At 47.7% G+C, this 23,925-nt stretch overlaps 1 protein-coding gene across 1 annotated transcript in view; it reads left to right on the top strand.

Annotated features, from left to right (window-relative positions):
* Positions 1-23,925, top strand: part of ELL (elongation factor for RNA polymerase II) — a 115,003-nt gene that overhangs the window by 49,752 nt on the left and 41,326 nt on the right. The window contains exon 5 of the mRNA XM_044278872.1: positions 5,998-6,251. Coding sequence (XP_044134807.1) covers positions 5,998-6,251 — 254 coding nt within the window. The remainder of the gene's footprint in view (positions 1-5,997; positions 6,252-23,925) is intronic.

Genomic DNA, 23,925 nt, shown 5'->3' with positions numbered 1-23,925 from the left:
GCCGAGTTCACACTATGCAAAACAGTAACGTCTCTACTATACGTTGCTTTGTCCAATGCAGATTTGGAGAGGAAGCATAATCCAGGCATCCATGACACCCAGATGGGGAAGCCTGATTTATCTTTCTGGAGAACATATTCAATGGTTTTATTGTACAGTGGAAGTGTTCTTTACACACTGCAGCCAATACCTGGCATAGTGCCTTCAGACTCCGCTAAAAGTAGACTTTGCTGAAGGCATTTCTCTCCATCCATAGTTATAAACCTCCTTATGTGAAGAATAAATGTTAATGTGATCTTGTCACAATCCCTAAATTTGTGTTGTACACATGGCTAGATGAGCTCACCACCTCTGTCATGTTTATGGGACTGAGTATTCAATTGGCCTGGATTCTAGTAGTGTGACCTCACCCCACAAGTATCTGAGCAAGCTCTGCACATGCCAGATGACATCACTGAACTGTGCTGCTTGGCTCTTTGCCTACATTTGTGCTGTGCATAGTACTCAACTATGCTACATTTCTTGGCTCCAGGGAACTGGATGGTTACCAAGCTGCTAGTCCGGGAGTGAACACGTAGTAATTACACAGTAGTTGTATTACATGAAGTCCTTCTTTTTGCTTATATTAAAGAGGTTATCCCATCTTAGACAATGGGGGCATATCGCTAGGATATGCCCCCATTGTCTGATAGGTGCGGGTTCCACCTCTGGGACCCGCACCTACAAGGAGAACGGAGTGGAGAAAGTTGAGGAGGGTGCACTGCGCATGCCTGGCCGCCCTCCAATTATTTTTATGGAGCCGCCGAAAATAGCCGAGCGCTGGCTCTATTTCCGTCGGCCCCATAGAAATGAATGGGAGCGGTGGCCGCGCATGCGCGGTGCGCTCCCATTCACTTCACTTCAATGGGAGAGGCGGGGAGCTGCGCCTGGTGGTGGACGGACCCCGGGAAACCCAGCCACAACTCTCCCCGACTGCGTTCTCCTTGTAGGTGCGAGTCCCACCTCTGGGACCCGCACCTATCAGATAATAGGAGCATATCCTAGTGATATGCCCCCATTGTCTAAGATGGGATAACCCCTTTTAAGTGTACTCTGTAAATCAAGGCATTGTTTTTTGTCCTTAGAAGGGTTTTTCAAGATTTTAATACTGATGACCTATGCTCTGGATTGGTCATCAGTATCTGATCGGTGAGGGTCCAAGTCGAGGAGTTGGAGGCAATTTTGGGTACCTGGAGTTGGAGTTGGCAAAAATATCCCGACTCCTACAAAATTTTAATTGAAATACATTTTTTTTTTTTTTTTTTTTTTTAAATGCAAGTTTAAATGTCCCAATTCACAAAAAGTTATAATTAATGACTTCTTTACTTTAAGAATAAAGGCCAATGCATGCCGTGAGTCAAGTTACCGCGAAACGAACACGTTTAGTGACCGAGAAGAAGCATGCTTTACATATGCTTCACTATATGGCACGCAAAGTTAAGGAGCGGCAATACTTATACTTTCCGTTGTGTTGTGTTCCGCTCTTACAGGGAACGCAACGCCCATGGTTAACCTAGCCTCACTGATAACTGATTATGGGCTCTTTCACACCTGCGTTCTTGTCTTCCGGCATAGAGTTCCGTCGTCGGCACAGGCTCTATGCCTGAAGAATCCTGATGAGTTTTATCCTAATGCATTCTGAATGGAGTGAAATCCGTTCAGGATGCATCAGGATGTCTTCAGTTCCGGACCGGAACGTTTTTTGGCCGGAGAAAATACCGCAGCATGCTGCGCTTTTTGCTCCGGCCAAAAATCCTGAAGACTTGCCGCAAGGCCGGATCCGGAATTAATGCCCATTGAAAGGCATTAATCCGGATCCGGCCTTAAGCTAAACGTTGTTTTGGCGCATTGCTGGATCCGACGTTTAGCTTTTTCTGAATGGTTACCATGGCTGCCGGGACGCTAAAGTCCTGGCAGCCATGGTAAAGTGTAGTGGGGAGCAGTATACTTACCGTCCGTGCGGCTCCCGGGGCGCTCCAGAGTGATGTCAGGGCGCCCCACGCGCATGGATGACGTGATCGCATGGCACGCCATCCATGCGCATGGGGTGCTCTGACGTCATTCTGGAGCGCCCCGGGAGCCGCACGGACGGTAAGTATACTGCGCCCCACTACTACTATGGCAACCAGGACTTTAATAGCGTCCTGGCTGCCATAGAAACGCTGAAAGCATTTTGAAGACGGATCAACTGCTTTCAGTTCACTTGCGTTTTTCCGGATCCGGCGTGTAATTCCGGCAAGTGGAGTACACACCGGATACGGACAACGCAAGTGTGAAAGAGGCCTAAGTAAATATGTTTTTTTTGCAGGACTAGAGACCAGGGCTGTGGAGTTGGAGGCAATTTTGGGTACCTGGAGTCGAAGTCGGCAAAAATACTCCGACAACTACTAAATTTAAATTGGAATAAGAAAAAAGCTAGTTTAAATGTCCCAATTCACTAAAAGTTATAATTAAAGGGAATTTGTAACCGTCTTTTAGCATAAAGTGCCTGATTTCCTGCAGTGGTATTCTTACTTTATTTCGTTTTGATAAAAAAAAAGCTCTCTTTCTGATTATGCTAATGAAGTAAACTCAGATTGTTAGCTTAAACTTTAAACATGACTATGGGATTCTACTAGGGAAATCATGTTTAACAATAAATGCCCCTTCCTGGATCCTCCCACTGCCCTATCTTCAGCAGAAGATCAGCACACAAAGGAGAAGGCAGCAGCACCATTTTTGAACTGGTAACGTTCCTGTTCCTGATGTTTATGCCTGCTGCTGCTGCTATCCAGCCACTTGATAAAAAAAAATAAAAAATTGGTTGTTTTCATTGTGTTTGTCTTTTGCTTAGGCTGGGTTCACACGGGCGTGACGGATTTGTTCAGGATGCGCCCCGGGTGTATTGCGCCAAACCCACGCGAGTAGGTACCCAATTGCAGTCAGTTTTGAGTTACTTTGTTCAGTTTTTATCGTGCGGGTGCAATGTGTTTTGCACGCGCGTGACAAAAAACTGACTGTGGTACCCAGACCCGAACTTCTTCACAGAAGTTCAGGTTTGGGTTCGGTGCTGTGTAGATGGACTATGTGGTGTGATGTCGCCACAGGTCCTTTAGCCAGCAGCTCATGATTAAAGAAGTAAAGAGACCGGCAACTACGCGATCAAGAGGAGGAGGCGAGTTAGTTATTTTGTATTTTTTAACCCTCAATTGACCACCTACTAAGCTTTCTGTATTAAAGAATGCTATTATTTTCCCTTATAACCATGGTATAAGGGAAAATAATACAGTGAATAGACTGTCATCTTAGCAACCATACGTGAAAATCGCACCGCATCCGCACTTGATTGCGGATGCTTGCGATTTTCACTCAGCCCCATTGACTTCTGTGGAGCCTGCATTGCGTCATAAACTCACAATATAGAGCATGCTGCGATTTTCACGCAACGCATAAGTGATGCGTGAAAATCACCGCTCATGTGCACAGCCCCATAGAAATGAATGGGTCCTCACGCATTGCATCCGTGTGGAAATCTCGCCCGTGTGAACTTGGCCTTAAACTGTTCAATACAGTAGACTGTTGGCTTCCTAGCCAGTAGTTCTGTGGTAATGACATTTATGTTGCCTTTCTTTCCTTCAAGGAATGTATAAAATACATTTGCATATTAAATACAGAGGAGTCTGAGTCAGGGAGTCGCAAGTACCAAAAACTGAGAAGTCGGAGCATTTATCTACAGACTCCACAGCCCTGGGCCCGACACCCATACCCCTGCCGATCAACTGTTTGAGAAGGCCTGTGAGCGCTGCGGCCTTCTCTGTGCTTGCAAATTACAACATTGTATAGCGGCTGTGCTTCATATCGCAACTCAGCCCCATTCACTTCAATGGGTCTGAGCTGCGCCCTAGACCATTTGACCGATGAACGTGTCGTCACTCGGCCTAGGGAAACTAGTGAGAAGGCCATGGCACTACTGAAAGTATCTCTGAAAACCCCTTTAATCACAATTATCTGATCCTAGGTCTTTCATATCAGGCTTGACACTAAAGAATTTCTAGACTGTATTCTGAGAATGGCAGGAATTCATCTTCTCTAAAGAAGAATAAACCCATATGTTGATGTGCTCTTTTTAACTTCAGGTGTGTTCCGGTGTCTCCTTATGGCATATGTTACAACTTTAGGATTCAAGGGCAGTTCCAAAAACTAGTGCAACTGCAATGCAGCAGGTGTGAACCCACTGTCACTGAATGCATTAAACTTAAGATTACGTCTAAGGGCGTTATCTAAGTGACCCCCCTGGAATTTCCCCCTTTCATCGCTATAACAGGAGCTGGTTTCTGCTGCGGTGGAACAACCAGGCTGCTACCAATTGGAGTCTCCATTCAGTGACAGCTGACCCAGGCGGGTCAGAAGACTCTATTTGGTGGCACAAAAGGGGACAGGCAGAGTGGTCGTCGGTGGACAAGGCAATATCTTGGCTGGCAGCGTACCTTCCGTTCGGTAGGCAAGACAGCACAGGGTTAGTACAGTTATATATGCATGATGGCCTCCTGTGCCCCCATAGTTAAGCCATGGGAGATCCATCGCCCCATCCATTGTCAGATATTCTCAATGGTGGAGAGATATGATCTGATGAGTTGGCCAAGGGAAATCCTGAAGAGCACTGTGTGTAGTGCAGGCAGGTTGGGTTTTGTCGGCTGTTAGCCTGTTGGAACACCACGTCTCCTAACGGTGAAAAAAAGCAGTAGGACTGGTTACACAATGTTCTGCACATACTGAAGGCTGATCAGTGTTCCCTTCATGAATGCTGGATGTGAACAGAAGTGGTAGCTGGTGCCACACACTAGAACACCTGGTGTTAGACCTGTGTGTCTCCACACTATGTATGATGGCAGTAGGCACACTCCTGCCACCTGGAAACTCTGATGCAGCAGTCATTGGTAACACAGTAGAACCTGCTTTTATCACTGAACATTGTTAACATTGGTGGTCGCATCACATCAGGTCTGGAGAGCACCTACTGCCATCATGCATAGTGTAGAGACACACAGGACCAGCACTAGGCGTGATGGTGTGGGGCACCATTAGCTGCTGTTTTGTCTGGTATTCATTGAGGGAACACTGACCAACCTTCAGAATGTCCAGGATGTTCTTTAACTAGTCCTAATGCCTTTTTTGACCTGGGAGATATGGCGTTCCAACAAGTTAATGCCCACACTACACAAAGTATTCTTTAGGTTCTCCAGCAGCTCCCCTGGCCAGCTCGATCACCAGATCTCTCCGCCATGTGGAATGTCTGCCACTGGATGAGGCAACGGATCTCCCATGCACAGTGGCTAACAACCACCCTAGCTAAACTAAGGGTCCAAGTTGAAAGAGCTTGGAATGACATACCACATGAGAATATCCAGCATCTAAACATTGCTGCAGAGCGGGTACACACCTTTTATGACAATGGTTTAAGGAATGTGACCACAAACGTTCAAGGTCTTAACTTGGCCTCCATATGAATCATATTTTAATCCAATTGAGCACCTGTGCGATGTTTTATAAAAAGAAAAATAATCAATGGGGACCAAACCTTACAATTTACAGGATCTGCTGATGGTGTTTGTACCAAATACCACATGGTACGTTCAGATTTTTGTGAAATCCATGCCTCATCTGGTCAGAGCTGTTTTGGCCGCTCAAGGGGGACCTTTTCAATATTGAGTAGGTGGGTTTAATGTTATGGCTGACTAGTAGATGTGCATTAGGAGTTGTCTGGTAAGCGCTAAAGAAAGAAATACATTTGTCACTCGAATGTTTTCAATTTTGGCTGTCATACCCCCTCTTGGACAGTCATGTGACCTGTAAGAGTCTACAATTTCCTCAAATTGTCCCATTTGCCAATCGTGTGATCTTCATGGCCCACCCCATCCCTATTGAGATGTTGTCCACACTTCCATGGGTTTTATTTTGATATTTTTTTTATCCTTACAGGCAAAAAGGTTCAAGTCCGAAAACCTGCCCCAGGGGTTCCAGATGCTTTCTTATCTCGAAAGAAGCCAACACCAGTCAACATGGCCAGCGCAATAAAGAAAAGCACTAACGCTGTAACTCAGCGACCCTTCAAAGATAGGGTCATGCACTTATTGGCTCTCAAACCATACAAGAAGCCCGAACTTATTCTGCGCCTGCAGAAGGATGGTCTGTCTGTGCAGGATAAGGATTCCCTGGATAGCATCCTGCAACAGGTCAGTGTATACCAACTTAACCCTTTACATTCTTGCAGGATGGCACTTCAGTAGTCCTGGACATATCTCATATGTCCTTGCTACCGATAACTGGGTTTTGGGCTGTGTAGTGGCTAAGAGATATCATCCAGAGCTTGTTTTAAAGCTGACGATTTAAGCTTTGAAGCAGGATGAGGATCACATCTATCGTGTTACTACCATTAGAAATGCATCTCGATGAGAGCTGCATGTACTTGCTCTCACTCCACACCTGATTTTTAAAAGCTGTATCTTTTTCTGTGTTGACTATTTTTGTAATCGAGTATTCTATCGATTAATCCAACGATTAATAGAGTACTCTATTAACAAAAAAGTAATTAAAATAAAGTTTTTCAGTGCCACCAGCTTGCATCCCCCACAGTACCACAATCTCCCACTCCTAGCCATGTCTCCAGCGTCGGTGAAATAAAATACTTCTCCTGTAGGGGTGCTGCTCCACAGCTTTTCCATCTTCATGCGCTGCACTGTCGTCCTGACGTCGCACAGCGTCAGATCATAGTGCACGTAAGCACGCGATATGTCCTGACGATGTGTCAGGAGGAAAGTGCAGTGTGGGCCGGCGGGTGACCATGGAGCGCTGATTAATAGCAATCGCTTTACTTGCGCTCCGTGGGCATATGACACAAGCGCACCATTTTTTGGTCGTATTACTCGATTCAATTGGGTAATCGTTTCAGCCCTAGTCTTCAATATTAGATTGATACCTCTAGTTGCTGCACGACCTAAGATATTCCAGATTGCATGCAAAAGTTGGTTGGCACTTTTTGGTATTCCTTTAGCACAGGTAGCAGTGAGTGTAGATGTGTGGTATGATGTCACATATTGCATTTTTTTGAAGACTATATTTTATTTTTATAAGGACTCTACTAAAGTATGCATTTTTGTTGGTAATTTGAACTTTCATCCAATTTTTGCTTACAGTCTCGGTGGTTATGTGTATGAATGTATACTGTGAACTCAGAAAAGGTATATTTAGGTAATATGACATGTATTTGCCATGTACAGTAAACCTTTTTTAATGCATTTGTGGATGATGGCAGTATTGTATGGTCTTTGTTTCAGTGTTTTTAAAACACAGACTGTTGTATAGTGGACTGTAACCACAATTGTAAAAAGTAATGTTTAGCTAATAGAATAAACTGTAGGGAAGAGGTGAGGAAGATGCTGCATTTTCTGAGCTGCCCAATCACCAGTGCAAGATGTAGGCCATGGGGGAGGTCGGGGGAACCCGGAGACCCATATCTGTTATCTAGCAGACTTGGGTCCAGAAAACTCATATATTCTTTCACAGTCTCATAGACCAGGGATCAGCAACCTCCAGCACTCCAGCTGTTGGGAAACTACAACTCCCAGAATCCTCCTGTCTCTTCTGTGGGAGTTACAAGAACAGTCGAGTGAGTTTGCATGCTGGGAGTTGTAGTTTCACAGCAGCTGGAGTGCCAAAGGTTGCTGATCCCTGCCATAGACCATGGTCTATCATACTTTAGACATCTAGAAAGTCTGTCTGTTCTAGCAGCTGAGGAACATCAAACGCATATATTGCCCTATGCATAATACGAAATTGCACATCCCTCCAAAACTCGCATGTGAATTGCCTACGGACTAGTTTCCATCCTTCCGAGAATTTGGAACCCACATCATCTATTCCCAATTGAACAGCCCACCCTTTGGAAAAGGATGTGCAATCACGGGCAAAGAATTATTTTCTAAGAAAAGAATATATCCCAAAGACTGAGAAGTTAGCAGAGTGTAACGCTAGTAATAAGTCCTTGTCATTATAAACTACCTTTCAACTAACGTCAAGCAGATATGATCTGTAGGAGCTGAAGCTAGTTAGTGTGACTTAACTTGTTTATCAATGTCAGTTCATCTGTAGTATACCACCTATGCAACTGTGGATGCATAAGATGAGCCACCTCTCCATTGAGCAAATGGCGCACTGTGCATGCCTTGCCAAAATTCTGGATGACTCCTAAGAGGCAAATAGATTATACGTTAGGGTTTCCAAATAAGTTTCTTTCGGATGACATACCAGGTAAGAATGGTGTCTCTTAAAAGTAAGAGTGGAAGTATCCTGGGAGAGAGAGTATATAAGGGAGCACAAAGGTCCCAGGGGGGGCATAGATCGGACTCCAGGTCATAAAAGGAAGAACAACTCAATCTCTTGACCAAATCAATTACATGTCTGAACAAACAGGTCAGATTATAAGTGTGTACAGCAGGGAGGTTCAAACCCCCTTCCCTAACAGGGACTAACAGTTTTAGTAGTGATATTCAAGGCCTTTTGCCTTGCCAAATAAAATATGTTATTGCCTTTTCTCGCCCAGTTTCCTTGGGGGACACAGAAGACCTTGGGTATAGCTCATCTCCATAGGAGGCGTGACACTAAGTGAAAACTGATAAGCCCCTCCTCCACAGCTATACCCTCAGCCTGGAGAGAGAGGCTGCCAGTTTTTGCTTAGTGTCCAAGGAGGCAAGACACTCCCTGCTCTGCAGGGCTGTTTTCTCCTTTGTTGTTTTTTTTTTTAATTTTTGATTTTTACTTTTTCTTTTCTTTTTGTTCCAGAATACGGGACAACAGACGCACTAGACCTCTCTGTTTCTCCCGGGGTTGAGCTGCGCCAGTGCCGGTCATCCGCACTGCTGCCTCCCCCACAGAAGGCAAGGTGGACCAGGGCAGCCCTGCTCCCCTGCATCCCGCCAGCGTAAGGGTCGTCCGCACGCCAAGTCCCTCTTCCAGCGTCCTGCCACTACGGTGCCAGTAGCTGAAGGGGCGACCCTGCTGGAACGGACCGAGGGTGAAGACGGCTGTGGTGAGAGAGTGGCTTCTCCAGCCCTACGACCCCCTCCCCCCCCACCCCGGTCTCCTGCTTGACTGACCCCCATGCTGGTCTGGCCATCCTGCCGGGGGTTCTGAGCTCCCTCTCCCCCCCCCCTCCACTATAGGTGCATCCACTGAGGGGTTATGCTGGCGTCCCTATCATGCCGCCCAGGGAGCTGCCTCTCTCCTTGCAGGGTCCCCCATCCCCTCCCCCTATCGCCTTACCGGTGCGCAGGCATCCCTCCTTTGGGACGGCTCAGGGCCAGGGCCCTCTCCTGACTGCTGCGGCGTAGGGCCCTTGTTTCCGGCCCGCGGGGTGGGCACCCGCGGCCGGCATGACTGCGGTTTTCCAGCAGACCCCGGCCGACCGCAGGTGCTCTCAGAGAGGCTGTCTTCCGGTCGGTCGGGCGCCGCAAGAAGATTCTATCCCGGGCTCCTTCCTGGGCTCCCTGACTCTCCGGCCCGCGGGGTGGGCTCCCGCGGCCGGTATTATGCATGCGCCGCTCCGCTCCCTCCAGATCCCGGCCGGTACCTCCGGGCACCGCAAAATTTAGGCCCCAGCTTCGCGGCCTACTAGGCCGCAATATTCCGGCCTCGATTGGAGGGGGCGGGCATTCACAGGCGCGAGTTCTTCCCGCCGGAGGTCCCCCCGCCCCCAGGGGATCGCTGCACCGCCCTCAGGTCCGATCTGTATTAACCTTTTGGATGCCGACGGCTCCCATCTGGAGGAGACCCTAGGATGGCTAGCCTCTCAGTGAGGCTGTGCTCTTATATGGTGGCCCCTTTCTGCCTCAAAGAGGCTGTGTTTTTACAATAATAAATAGAAAAAATAAAAATACTAATAATGAAGTGTGTGTATATGTGTGTGTGTGTGTGTGTATATATATATATATATATATATATATATATTAAATATCTGTATTTTATGTTGGCTGCGCAGGATACTGCAGCCTGACATTTGAGCGCTGGCCGTATGCCTGCCCCTATTCCATAGGTGGCATGTTGCGCTCCGTGGCACTGGCCAGGTATACATGTTCCCCTTCTAGGCGGACCCTTGCCTTCTCCTGGGGTACGGCGCTGGCCAGGTGCAGGCCGCCTTTTCTATAGGCAGAATTTGTCGCCCTCTCCAGTCGCGGTGCTGGCCATGTGCATGACCCCCCCATTATAGGCGGCATACTGCACTCTCTCTGGCTGCGGGCTGGCCTTGTGCATGACCCCCTTCTGTAGGCGGAATACTGCCTTTTTACCGCATACGATGCTGACCATGTGCACGACCCCCTTCCATAGGCGGAACGCTGCACTCTCGCTGGATTTGCTACGGCCATATGCGTGACCCCCTTCCATAGGCGGGACGCTGCACTCTCGCTGGGTTCGCTACGGCCATATGCATGACCTCCTTCCATAGGCGGGATGCTGCACTCTCGCTGGGTTCGCTACGGCCTTATGCATGACCTCCTTCCATAGGTGGTATGTTGCACTCTCTCTGGCTTCGCTGCTGGTCATACGCATGACCTCCGTCCAATGGAGGACTGCTGCGCTCTCTCTCTCTGGATTCGCTGCCGGCCATATGCATGACCTCCGTCCATAGGCAGAACGCTGCACTCTCGCTGGATTCGCTGCCGGCCATATGCATGAGCCGGCCATGTGCATGACCTCCTTCCATAGGCGGAATGCTGCACTTTCTGGATTCGCGGCCGGCCATACGCATGACCTCCGTCCATAGGCGGAATGCTGCACTCTCTCTGGATTTGCTGCCGGCCATGTGCATGAACTCCTTCCATAGGTGGATTGCTGCACTATCACTGGATTCGCTGCCGGCCATGTGCACGACCCCTTCCTTGGGTGGTGTGCTGCACTCACTGGAATCGCTGCCAGCAATGAGCATGTATCCTTTCCTCAGGCGGCATACGCACAACGCCACTGACTGTGGTTGTTTTCTCGCCAGTGCGTTGCTGGCCATGTGCATGTCCCGCATCCTTGGCGGGGTGCTTGCATTTTTGCTGGATGCGATGACGGCCGTGTGCATTACCCCGCCCCTTTCTGGGTGGAATACTGCTCTTTCGCCGGATGTGTTGCGGGCCATACACGGCCCTCCTCATCCATGGGCGAAGATTTGCACCGTCACGTGACCCATGGCTGTCCTTGATATGCTGTGCGGGACTATTGCATGTTCTCCTTCATTGTGGAGTAGTTGCACTCTCACAGTATTCGGTGTTAGGTGGGTTATTGCGCACTCGCTTAATGCTAGGATAACCCCGTGCATGTCCCCCTTTCACTGGGCGGACCTCCTGCGTTCCCGCTGGGTACTGTGCGGCCATGTGCATGGTCACCTTCTGGGCAAACTATGGTATGTTCTACTTCTCTGAAGTTGTTACTGGCCTTGGGCATCCCCCCTTTGGGACGGGCCTTTGCATTCTTACCAGCTGCAGTGTTGCCAGGTACATTTCCCCCTTTTCTGGGGGGCCTGCCTGCGTTTCCATCGCATGCCATACTGATGTCTTGTGCATAACTCCCTTTCAGGTTGCACTTTGCACTTCCGTTGATACTGTTGGACTCTGTGGCTGATCCCCTTCACTGGGTGACTATTTTTTTGCAGTGAGCGGAATTTTCTGGTGCGCTCTGTCCGTTGTTTGGGCCGTGTATGCCTTCTCCTCCCATAGGTGGGTTGGCCTTCTCACTGCTTACGGGGCTGCTCGTACGTATGCCTCACTTCCTCCTGCGACATAACCTTTTTCTCTTGGGTTGTGGTGCTTGTCACGGGCCTTGCACTCTTCTATAAAGAGATCATTCTGTCCACCTGTATAACCCTTGGGTGCTGTCATACAAACATTTAAAAGAATGCCATTGTATTCAAAGGTGTATTCTTTAGATATGAGTAGATGGGCTCTACTTGCTCTCTACTTCGCCGAGCTGGGTGGTGCTCGTTCTCTGGTTTGGCCTGTATATTGTGGTCCCGTTGTGTCGGCATCCACCATGTCCGTTGGCCTTTCCACCTGGGGAGTGTTCGTGGTTCTTTGATACGTACCCTTTCGTTCTCCCGTGCACTCGCTTCCTGGCGCAAGTGGTCACTGGGTCCAGTGTGCCGTTTGCAGTGCCACTCGATTTCTGCATTGGCTCTGGCGGGACTGCTGTTCCCTCGCCTACTACTGTTTCCTCCTCTTCGGGTGTCGTGCAGTATGAGTTTTTTCTTTTGGCGCCCCCTCTGCGCTTCAGGCTGGTCCGCTACCGGGTTCGGGCCGCTTTTCTCGGGATGGTCACCCAACTTTTCTTGGGTGCTCGCTTACCCAGGTCCGTAGGACCTCCACCTTGGGTTCTTCACGGTATTCGCCTTCTGCGTGGCTGTGAACCGGGCGTCTCAGTGAGCGGGGTTCTGCCTTTGAGCTGTCCTATGGCTCCCCTGTTGCCCACTCCTCCTTTCGGTTGGAGGGTGTTATGCCGGCCTCTGTCTCGACTGCCTTTTCTCGCCGGCTCTGCTTGGTTCGGCTCGGCTCCCTCCGATGTGGCTTTTGCCCCCGCTGCGCTTCAGTGGCGGTTCCTTCGCTGCCCTCCCCTCTGGGGAGAGCTTGGTTGTTCATGTGGGTGGTTCTGATGTTCCTCTTGGCCTCGTACTGTCTCCCTTGTTCACTCTGGCTGTAACTTGGGAGGACTCCCATTCGGTCGAGATTGTCATTAGATCTCCCACTCCGGGACTGTAGGACGTCTTCCTGTGGTGGCTACATCGACATGGACTTTAGCCTGTCTTGTCCTGGCGGTTGCTGGGCGGACCCTTCGGTTCCTTTCCGTCTGTCCTTCTGCTCCCCCACTCCGGGTGGTTACAGGACAATGTTGCTCGGGGGCCGACGGGTCCAGTTTTGCCGACCGTTCTGCCTGTGTTACTCGTCTGCGCCTGTTCGCATTGGGTTTTTTCCTGCTTGCCCAGGCGACTCTAGTGGGCTCGCTAGTGTTCGCTCCTGGCCGTGTTTTGTCCAGGATCTGTTGTAGGACTTAGGGGTTTTACCGGGGGTTCTGTGGGAAGCTGGGCGTTCCCCCACTCTGCCTTTCTCTCTCCATGGTTCTGTCTTTCTCCAGTCCGACCTAGATCTGGGACTGGGAAGCTGTTGCTTGAAGTGTCAAGTGTCAGCGCTGTCCTTCCCCTTTCAGCGTTCCCCGGCCCTCTGGGCCTGTCAGGACCCTCTTCCGTGGAGCGGCTTGGGGTTCCCTTGTACTGCCCCTGGGTACCGCCCTGGGCATTGCATACTGGGCTCTTGGCACTCCAATCTTTCCCTTGGAGCCGTTACAGAAGTTCTCTCTACTCCTTCTGTCCTGTACGGTTATGTTTCCGTAGCCGTCGTGTCTCTGGCGGGTGCCTGGGTGGCGGCCCTTCTTGTTCCGAGCCTTCTCTTTCCTCAGGACAGGGCTGTTCTCCATCCCGTCTCTTCCTTCCTTCTGAAGGTGGTGTTTGTCTTTCATTTTAACGAGGCTTTCGTCCTCCCCTTCCCACCCCCGGGAACGGACACTTCACCGATTTGGGAGTTGTTTGGGCCTTGCGGTTTTTACTTGGAGATCTCCGACTCTTGTCGACGTTCGGTCTCTTGGTTTTCCAGGACGTCCGCGCAAAGGGTTGGTGGCTTTCCTCCGCTTTCTCACAGTGGTTATTGCTGTGGTTACCGCACCAAGGGCAGGGTTCTGCTTTTGGTGTCACCGTTCATTTCACCAGAGCGGTCGGTGCCTCCTGGGCCGGAGGCATTTGGCTTCGGCCATGCGTCTGGCGAGGCGGTCACTGGTCTTCCTTGCAGCGTTCTACAGGGTGCATACTCTGGCTTCGGCAGATGCTGCCTTGGGCCGCCTGGTCTGCGGGCGACGGTTTCTTGATTACTTCGGGTGCTTCGCCTTGGTGCTGTGGTCCCTCCCCCTTTTGGACTGCTTTTGAACGTCCCAAGGTCTTCTGTGTCCCCCAAGGAAACTGGGCGAGAAAACGAGATTTTTGTATAACTTACCAGTAAAATCTTTCTCGCTCTTTCCTTGGGGGACACAGCACCCACCCATTCTTTGTTTTTTCTCTGCACGGTTTCCGAGTTGTTTTACCCGTTGGGTAGTTGGCTTGTTGGTTCCACTTTTGGACTTTGCCTTTTTTCACTACTTGGACACGCAACTGGCAGCCTCTCTCTCCAGGCTGAGGGTATAGCTGTGGAGGAGGGGCTTATCAGTTTTCACTTAGTGTCACGCCTCCTATGGAGATGAGCTATACCCAAGGTCTTCTGTGTCCCCCAAGGAAAGAGCGAGAAAGAGATTTTACTGGTAAGTTATACAAAAATATTGTTTTTCAGTTTTATCACATCTGAGTGACGCAGTAGCAGAGGGATAGTCTGGAGGGGGTATAATAGTTTGGATATACACATCATTTTTATTACGTGGCATCTTGCCATCAAATTGAGAGGGAGATTTTTCCAGAGGTTCAGATCTTGAAGAATTTTAGAGATAAGTTTAGCCTATATAATTCATCATGTGTACAAGCAATCCTAATACCCAAATAGAGACTGTGATAAGTAGCCACTGGAATCCACATGTATGCGAAGTCTTGACTCAGTCCATGGCTTTTTGGGTCTAAGTATAAGATAGCGCACTTAGACATGTTAATTTTGAAGCCTGAGAAAGTGCCAAAATCAGACCGTGCCTGAAGGTCTTCCTGAGGTCCCCTTGCACATCTGACATGAACAATCTGATATCAGCAAATAAGACGGACAGGGATTTATTTTTCAGTCGAATACCTTTTTAAAAACCTTATGTTGCTCAAGAAAACGAGCTAGGAGCCCTATTTCCAAGTTGAAAAGAAGAGGCGATAATGGACACCCCTGCCTTTGTACCTCTATGCAGCAGAAAAGATGAAGACCAAAATCCTAAAGTATAAACCTTTGCTTGTGGGCTGGCAAATAAGCCTTTTAAGAATGGGCGGAAGGCCCCAGGAAATATATAGGTTTCAAGGGTGCACTTTCTTTTATAGCCTATGTCTTTTTTTTAAAAACGTCAGATTTTTAACCACTTTAACCCCGCTAGTTGAAACCCCCTTAATGACCAGGCCACTTTTTACACTTCTGCACTACACTACTTTCACTGTTTATTGCTCGGTCATGCAACTTACCACCCAAATGAATTTTACCTCCTTTTCTTCTCACTAATAGAACTTTCATTTGGTGGTATTTCATTGCTGCTGACATTTTGACTTTTTTTTGTTATTAATCGAAATTTAACGATTTTTTTGCAAAAAAAATGACACTTTTCACTTTCAGCTGTAAAATTTAGCAAAAAAAACAACATCCATATATAAATTTTTCGCTAAATTTATCGTCTTTGATAAAAAAAAGAATGTTTGGGCAAAAAAAAAATATGGTTTGGGTAAAAGTTATAGCGTTTACAAACTATGGTACAAAAATGTGAATTTCCGCTTTTTGAAGCAGCTCTGACTTTGAGCACATGTCATGTTTCCTGAGGTTCTACAATGCCCAGACAGTAGAAAACCCCCACAAATGACCCCATTTCAGAAAGTAGACACCCTAAGGTATTCGCTGATGGGCATAGTGAGTTCATAGAACTTTTTTATTTTTTGTCACAAGTTAGCGGAAAATGATGATGATTTTATTTATTTTTTTCTTACGAAGTCTCATATTCCACTAACTTGCGACAAAAAAATAATAATTCTAGGAACTCGCCATGCGCCTCACGGAATACCTTGGGGTGTCTTCTTTCCAAAATGGGGTCACTTGTGGCGTAGTTATACTGCCCTGGCCATTTAGGGGCCCATATGTGTGAGAAGTAGTTTGCAATCAAAATCTGTAAAAAATGACCGGTGAAATCCAAAAGGTGCACTTTGGAATGTGGGTCCCTTTGCCCACCTAGGCTGCAAAAAAGTGTCACACATCTGGTATCGCCGTACTCGGGAGAAGTTGGGGAATGTGTTTTGGGGTGTCATTTTACATATACCCATGCTGAGTGAGAGAAATATCTTGGCAAAAGACAACTTTTCCCAATTCTTTTATACAAAGTTGGCATTTGACCAAGATATTTCTCTCACCCAGCATGGGTATATGTAAAATGACACCCCAAAACACATTCCCCAGCTTCTCCTGAGTACGGCGATACCACATGTGTGACACTTTTTTGCAGTCTAGATGCGCAAAGGTGCCCAAATTCCTTTTAGGAGGGCATTTTTAGATATTTGGATCCCAGACTTCTTCTCACGCTTTAGGGCCCCTAAAAAGCCAGGGCAGTATAAATACCCCACATGTGACCCCACTTTGGAAAGAAGACACCCCAAGGTATTCAATGAGGGGCCTGGCGAGTTCATTGAATTTTTTATTTTTTTGCATAAGTTAGCGGAAATTTTTTTTGTTTGTTTTTTCTCACAAAGTCTCACTTTCCGCTAACTTGGGAGAAAAATTTAAATCTTTTATGGACTCAATATGCTCCTCAGCCAATACCTTGGGGTGTCTTCTTTCCAAAATGGGGTCAGTTGTGGGGTGTTTGTACTGCCCTGGCATTTGAGGGTCTCCGCAATCATTACATGTATGGCCAGCATTAGGAGTTTCTGCTATTCTCCTTATATTGAGCATACAGGTAATGAGATTTTTTTTTTTTTCCGTTCAGCCTCTGGGCTGAAAGAAAAAATGAACGGCACAGATTTCTTCATTCGCATCGATCAATGTGGATGAAAAAAAATCTCTGCCAAAAAAAAAATCTCTGCCAGGACATAGGAGCTCCGCCCAACATCTATACCCACTTAGCTCGTATGCCCTGGCAAACCAGATTTCTCCATTCACATCAATCGATGTGGATGAATAAATCATTGCCGGGAATTATTATATTTTTTTTTATATACAAAGTGTTTGCCAAAGCATAGGAACGCCGCCTCCTCCTCAGCTCGTATGCCTTGGCAAACGTATCTTTTACTGCAGAGTAGAAATCTCGTCTTGCAGCGCCACATACACCGACTTGCGTGTAATCTGACAGCAGCGCAATGCTTCTGTCAGAATGCACATCAGTGCTGCAGCTAGTCGATCGGTTGGTCCACCTGGAAGGTAAAAAAAAAGAAAAAACCAGGCCGCAACGCAATAATTTCATTAACTTTGGAACAGAACATATAAACTTTAACTTTTTGAACTAAACATAAACCTTTTTCCTTACTGGTGTGTTTTTTTTTTTTTTTTTTTTTTACCTTTATAGAACAAACCTCTCCTTCCCCATGGGTCAATGTGCAAAGCGCAAATCGCCCAAAGATGTGGCGAAGTGCGTTATGCACTTTGTCCCAGGTGAAAGGAGACGTTTGCAGCAGCTGTATGTGAATGGGCCCTAATAGCCCTGTGTGCCTGTCCTGGTGAGATGTGATCCCTATGCTAGGTGTACCTGTGTGTGTGGTACTTCCGGAAACACTCCCCTAAGCATAGGGCAGGGTGGTCAGGACAGAAATAGCGGGTGTCACGCTTTATTCCACTCCTGCTACAGACACGACATCTTTTTCGGGGTGGCGGTTGGGTTGAGGTACCAGCAACGACATTGGGGAAATGTCGCTCGTGTAGACGGCTAACTACACTGGTGGATGGGGCCACGGAACCTCCTGGGTACAGGAGGTTCTCGATGATCTCTTCCTGAAATTTGAGGAAGGATCCAGTTCTCCCAGCCTTACTGTAGAGAACAAAACTATTATACAGAGCCAATTTAATTAAATATACAGACACCTTCTTATACCAGCGTCTGGTTCTGCGGGAAACTAAATACGGAGACAACATCTGGTCATTGAAGTCCACCCCTCCCATGTGAAGGTTATAGTCGAGGACTGAGAGGGGCTTTTCAATGACACGGGTTGCTCGCTCAATTTGGATTGTCGTGTCTGCGTGAATGGAGGAGAGCATGTAAACGTCACGCTTGTCTCTCCATTTCACCGCGAGCAGTTCTTCGTTACACAAGGCAGCCCTCTGCCCCCTTGCAAGACGGGTGCTAACGAGTCATTGGGGGAAGCCCGCGCGACTAGTTCGCGCTGTGCCACAGGCGCCAATCCGTTCTAGAAACAAATGCCTAAAGAGGGCCACACTTGAAATTGTCCACATAAAGATGGTACCCCTTGCCGAATAAGGGTGACACCAAGTCCCAGACTGTCTTCCCACTGCTCCCCAGGTAGTCAGGGCAACCGACCGGCTCCAGGGTCTGATCTTTTCCCTCATAGACACGAAATTTGTGGGTATAGCCTGTGGCCCTTTCACAGAGCTTATACAATTTGACCCCATACCGGGCGCGCTTGCTTGGGATGTATTGTTTGAAGCCAAGGCGCCAGGTGAAATGTATTAGGGACTCGTCTACGCAGATGTTTTGCTCTGGGGTATACAAATCTGCAAATTTCTGGTTGAAATGGTCTATGAGGGGCCGAATTTTGTGGAGCCGGTCAAAAGCTGGATGGCCTCTGGGACGGAAGGTGGTGTTGTCTCTCTAAAGTGCAGGAAACGCAGGATGGTCTCAAATCGTGTCCTGGACATAGCAGCAGAGAACATGGGCATGTGATGAATTGGGTTCGTGGATCAATATGACTGCAATTCATGCTTTTTAGTTAGACCCATGTTGAGGAGAAGGCCCAAAAAAATGTAATTTTGGAAACTTGGACTGGTTTCCACCAGAAAGGCTGGGCATAAAAGCTTCCCGGGTTGGCGGTTATAAATTGTGTGGCATACCGATTTGTTTCTGCCACAACTAAGTCTAAGAGCTCCGCAGTCAAGAACAGCTCAAAAAATCCCAGGGCCGAACCGATCTGAGCTGTCTCAACCCGAACTCCAGACTGGGCGGTGAAAGGGGGAACTACAGGTGCGGCTGAAGTTGGGGACTGCCAATCAGGGTTTGCCAGCACCTCAGGGATTCTAGGGGCTCTACGGGCACGTCTTTGCGGTGGCTGAAACGGGGTAACTACTGCACGTGCCACCGTACCAGCTTCAACTGCCCTTCTGGTGCTCGCTACTTCACCATGTTCTACGGCAGTGCTGGTACTAGGTCCAGTAAGGGCTGCGCTGCTGGTGTATGCCTCACCACGTAATCCGACGGCACCAGCCCCACTCTGCTGCTCTTGAAGCGGATCCTGCGCAACCTGTGGTCTAGCGACACGGGGCCGGGTACGCCAGGTGCTATCAGGGACCTCAGCCTCCTCGTCCGAACTTTGGGTCAGAGAGCCACTGCTTTCTACAGGTTCATATTCTGACCCGCTAGATTCATCAGATGAGGGTTCCCATTCCTCATCCGACTGGGTCAGAAGCCTGTAGGCCTCTTCAGAAGAATACCCCCTGTTTGACATTTGGGCAACTAAATTTAGGGGTATTCCCTGAGACTACCCAAAAAAAAAGCAAGCCTGTCTTACAAATGGGAGGCTAGCGAAGTACCGGAGGCCGCTGCGGTTGATAAAAAAAATATCAAAACAGATTTTTTTTATCACCACAGCGCGTGTAAAGTGAATGTGCAGTGATCCAAAAAAAAAAAATTTTTTGTCACTGCGGTGGGGCTGGCGTGGGTGAACGCACGTGTGGGCGACCGATCAGGCCTGATCGGGCAAACACTGCGTTTTGGGTGGAGGGCGAACTAAAGTGACACTAATACAATTATAGATCTGACCGTGATCAGTTTTGATCACTTCCAGATACTATAAAAGTACAAATGCTGATTAGCGATACGCTAATCAGCGAATAAGGGACTGCGGTGCGGTGGGCTGGGCGCTAACTGATCCCTAAACTACCTAACCAAGGGGCCTAAACTATCCTAAAACCTAACGGTCAATACCAGTGGAAAAAAAAAAGTGACAGTTTGCACTGATCACTTTTTTCCTTTCACTAGTGATTGACAGGGGCGATCAAAGGGGTGATCAAAGGGTTAGTTGGGGTGCAGGGGGGTGATCTGGGGCTAGTATGTGGTTTTTGGTGTACTCACTGTGAAGCCTGCTCCTCTGCTGGATCCAACCGACGAAAAGGACCAGCAGAGGAGCAGGGCAGCCATATAACAGATCATATTTACTAATATAATCTGCTATGTGGCTTCTGATTGGATTTTTTAAAAATCAGCAACCTGCCAGCCGCGATCATTGGCTGGCAGGTTGCTGACGAAATGCTCCTTTAACTTTTGCCGGCCCGCGACCGAAATCTCGCGTCTCGCGAGATGACGCACGGATGCGTCCAGGAGGAGTAAATCAACCACCTTCCGGACGCATCCGTGCGTTAGGCGGTCGGGAGGTGGTTAAAGGGAGTCTGTCACCACATTTGAGCATATTAGACTGATCAAATAGCGTTATATGTGCCACCGAGAACTTAAAAACTGTACCTTTGTTGTATCTAATGGAGTTTTCTTTCAGCCAAAAATGAACTTTTAAGATTCTGTAAATGCGCCCTCTCAAGTGCCCAGGGCGGCGTCTCAATCGTCCGAGCCCCAGGCAGCACCTCCTCAACGGCTCATACCCCCACCCTCCGTGTGCCTCTGCCCGCCTGTTTACTCTTCTATCTCCTTTTCCACTGCGGCTGAGCGGTCAAATTCGTAGCGGGCGCAGTGGAAACGGACTCCCTTTATTCTGGTGACTTTATAAAGATATGTGCATATAAATGTAGGCCTAAATGGTATGTGTGAACTCTGCACACGTTGAACCTTTTATTTTTAGGACGTGTGGTTCATATAACTTTCTGCTTGGGTCACACTTTTACCCTCAACTTTTATACAGTTTTTATTAAAAATTACATTTTGACATAAAGTTGCATAGAGGTGGCATTTTGACAATGTGCTAGTATGATTTTTTTTATTTCGTAGTTTGTACATGTCAAATGCACCTGTATGGAAATTGCCCTGGCTACCAGATGTGCAAAATGTCCAAATACCCCTGGCAGTGAAAGGTTAATAAAGTTATGCAGAGCCACATTTGTCATACAGATATGCCACTTCTGCCAGTTTTCTGGTATGAAAAAAGACTGAAATCTACACCAGCCAGGGGAATGAGGTACAGGTCAAAAGCACACGTGGCCTTACACTGCAATGTAGCTTCATAGTTTAACCCCTTAGATACTCGGCCCATTTTTGGTTTTGCATTTAAATTTTTTTTCCTCCCCACATTCCAATGGCCACACTGACTGTGTTATGTAAGCAGGAGACTGAGGAAAGTTGCTAAGGCTCAAAATGGGCCACTTTACAGCTAATTGTCTTATAGAAATGTATGATTTCAGTAATTAAAGTATGTTACAAAAATGGTCAGTAGCACTGACACTATACATTACACAAATAAAAATAAAACGGCAGTTACAATTCAATTTACAATGTCTTTTATTGGAAAATGGGGGGGGGGGAAGGTGGGGGGGGGGGAATTTGTGGAACCCCTACAATTCCACCAAGGTTTTTGGGGGTTTAGTAGTCATGGTATTCACCGTTCACAAAAAATGACATGATGTCCTTATTTGGCATTACATGATGTCCTTATTGGTATCCATGAATACATGGATACCAAACTTGTCAATGCAAAAATCGAGGTTCTTTGCATTGACATTTTCTGACAGCCATAGTTCAGACATTTTTGGTTGCAGCAATTTTTATTTATTTGTGTATTTTTTATATGTAGCATTGGGAAAGGGGTGATTTTTTTTTTAACATATACTGTATATGTTAAAAGTTTGGACACCTTCTCATTCAAAGAGTTTTCTTTATTTTCATGACTATGAAAATTGTAGATTCACACTGAAGGCATCAAAACTATGAATTAACACATGTGGAATTATATACATAAAAAAGTGTGAAACAACTTAAAATATGTCATATTTTAGGTTCTTCAAAGTAGCCACCTTTTGCTTTGATTACTGCTTTGCACACTTTTGGCATTCTCTTGATGAGCTTCAAGAGGTAGTCACCTGAAATGGTCTTCCAACAGTCTTGAAGGAGTTCCCAGAGATGCTTGGCACTTGTTGGCCCTTTTGCCTTCACTCTGAGGTCCAGCTCACCCCAAACCATCTCGATTGGGTTCTGGTCCGGTGACTGGAGGCCAGGTCATCTGGCGCAGCACCCCATCACTCTCCTTCATGGTCAAATTGCCCTTACACAGCCTGGAGCTGTGTTTGGGGTCATTGTCCTGTTGATGGTCCAACTAAACGCAAACCGGATGGAATAGCATGCCGCTGCAAGATGCTGTGGTAGCCATGCTGGTTCGGTATGCCTTCAATTTTGAATAAATCCCCAACAGTGTCACAAGCAAAGCACCCCCACACCATCACACCTCCTCCTTCATGCTTCACGGTGGGAACCAGGCATGTAGAGTCCATCCGTTCACCTTTTCTGCGTCGCACAAAGACACGGTGGTTGGAACCAAAGTTCTCAAATTTGGACTCATCAGACCAAAGCACAGATTTCCACTGGTCTAATGTCCATTCCTTGTATTCTTTAGCCCAAACAAGTCTCTTCTGGTTGTTGCTTGTCCTTAGCAGTGGTTTCCTAGCAGATATTCTACCATGAAGACCTGATTCACACAGTCTCCTCTTAACAGTTGTTCTAGAGATGTGTCTGCTGCTAGAACTCTGTGTGGCATTGACCTGGTCTCTAATCTGAGCTGCTGTTAACCTGCGATTTCTGAGGCTGGTGACTCGGATGAACTTATCCTCCGCAGCAGAGGTGACTCTTGGTCTTCCTTTCCTGGGGCGGTCCGCATGTGAGCCAGTTTCTTTGTAGCGCTTGATGGTTTTTGTGACTGCACTTGGGGACACTTTCAAAGTTTTCCCCATTTTTCGGACTGACTGACCTTCATTTCTTAAACTAATGATGGCCACTCGTTTTCTTTACTTAGCTGCTTTTTTCTTGCCATAATACAAATTCTAACAGTCTATTCAGTAGGACTATCAGCTGTGTATCCACCTGACTTCTCCAACGCAACTGATGGTCCCAACCCCATTTATAAGGCAAGAAATCCCACTTATTAAACCTGACAGGGCACACCTGTGAAATTAAAACCATTTCAGGTGACTACCTCTTGAAGCTCATCAAGAGAATGCCAAGAGTGTGCAAAGCAGTAATCAAAGCAAAAGGTGGCTACTTTGAAGAACCTAGAATGACATATTTCCATATCCTCACCACGACGGCCATACAAGGAGATTGACCCCTGACCTCTGTAGGGGCAGGAAGCAGAGAGAGGTTTAAATGCTCCCCTCCCACCACCAAACACCAGTGTTTCCTGTCCCTACAGAGGACAAGGGCGGAGAAAGGTCTCCGCAGGCAGCTGCCGTGGAGATGAAGGTCCAGAAGTGGGAGTCGCGTACCTGCTTTAGCGGGCCCCCTTCCCTGTCAGCCCGCGGTCCCGTACTAACGCCGGACAGGGAGGGGAAGGGAGAGACTCGCCTCCGGTTTCATCTGGAGCCTGCTCCCGGTGCATGGAATGTCCGCTGGTTCATTGAAACCATGCCGGCTTGTGCGCCCAGCGCCTTGCGGCGCTATATAAATTCGTCACTTCCGGGTAGCCAGGACGTTTCCGGAAGTGACGCGGACGGAGGGGGCCGGTTTCAGGAGGCGGGAGAATTCAAATAGATTCTCCTACCGCAGCGTCCTGCGGTGAGCACATACCTTATTCTGGGCTGTATTTCAGGATGTCTGCATCGGACCATACCGAGGCCTCTACTCTACCGTCCATAAGTTCCCCATAGGGGAGAGTTTTTTTTCTTCCTCTCTCACCGGGGCTTATTATTAATGAGGGTTTCGCTTGGCTTTTCCAGACTGCAAAAGATCCTCTGAGAAAACCCAAGAAGTCATTAAAGTGTGTTTCTTGCCTCAAACAACTTCCTGATGACTACCCTAAGAAACTAT

Source organism: Bufo gargarizans, chromosome 2, assembly GCF_014858855.1.
Source record: "Bufo gargarizans isolate SCDJY-AF-19 chromosome 2, ASM1485885v1, whole genome shotgun sequence".
Classification (NCBI taxonomy): Eukaryota; Metazoa; Chordata; class Amphibia; order Anura; family Bufonidae; genus Bufo; species Bufo gargarizans.
This window is presented reverse-complemented; position numbering and strand designations above follow the sequence as displayed.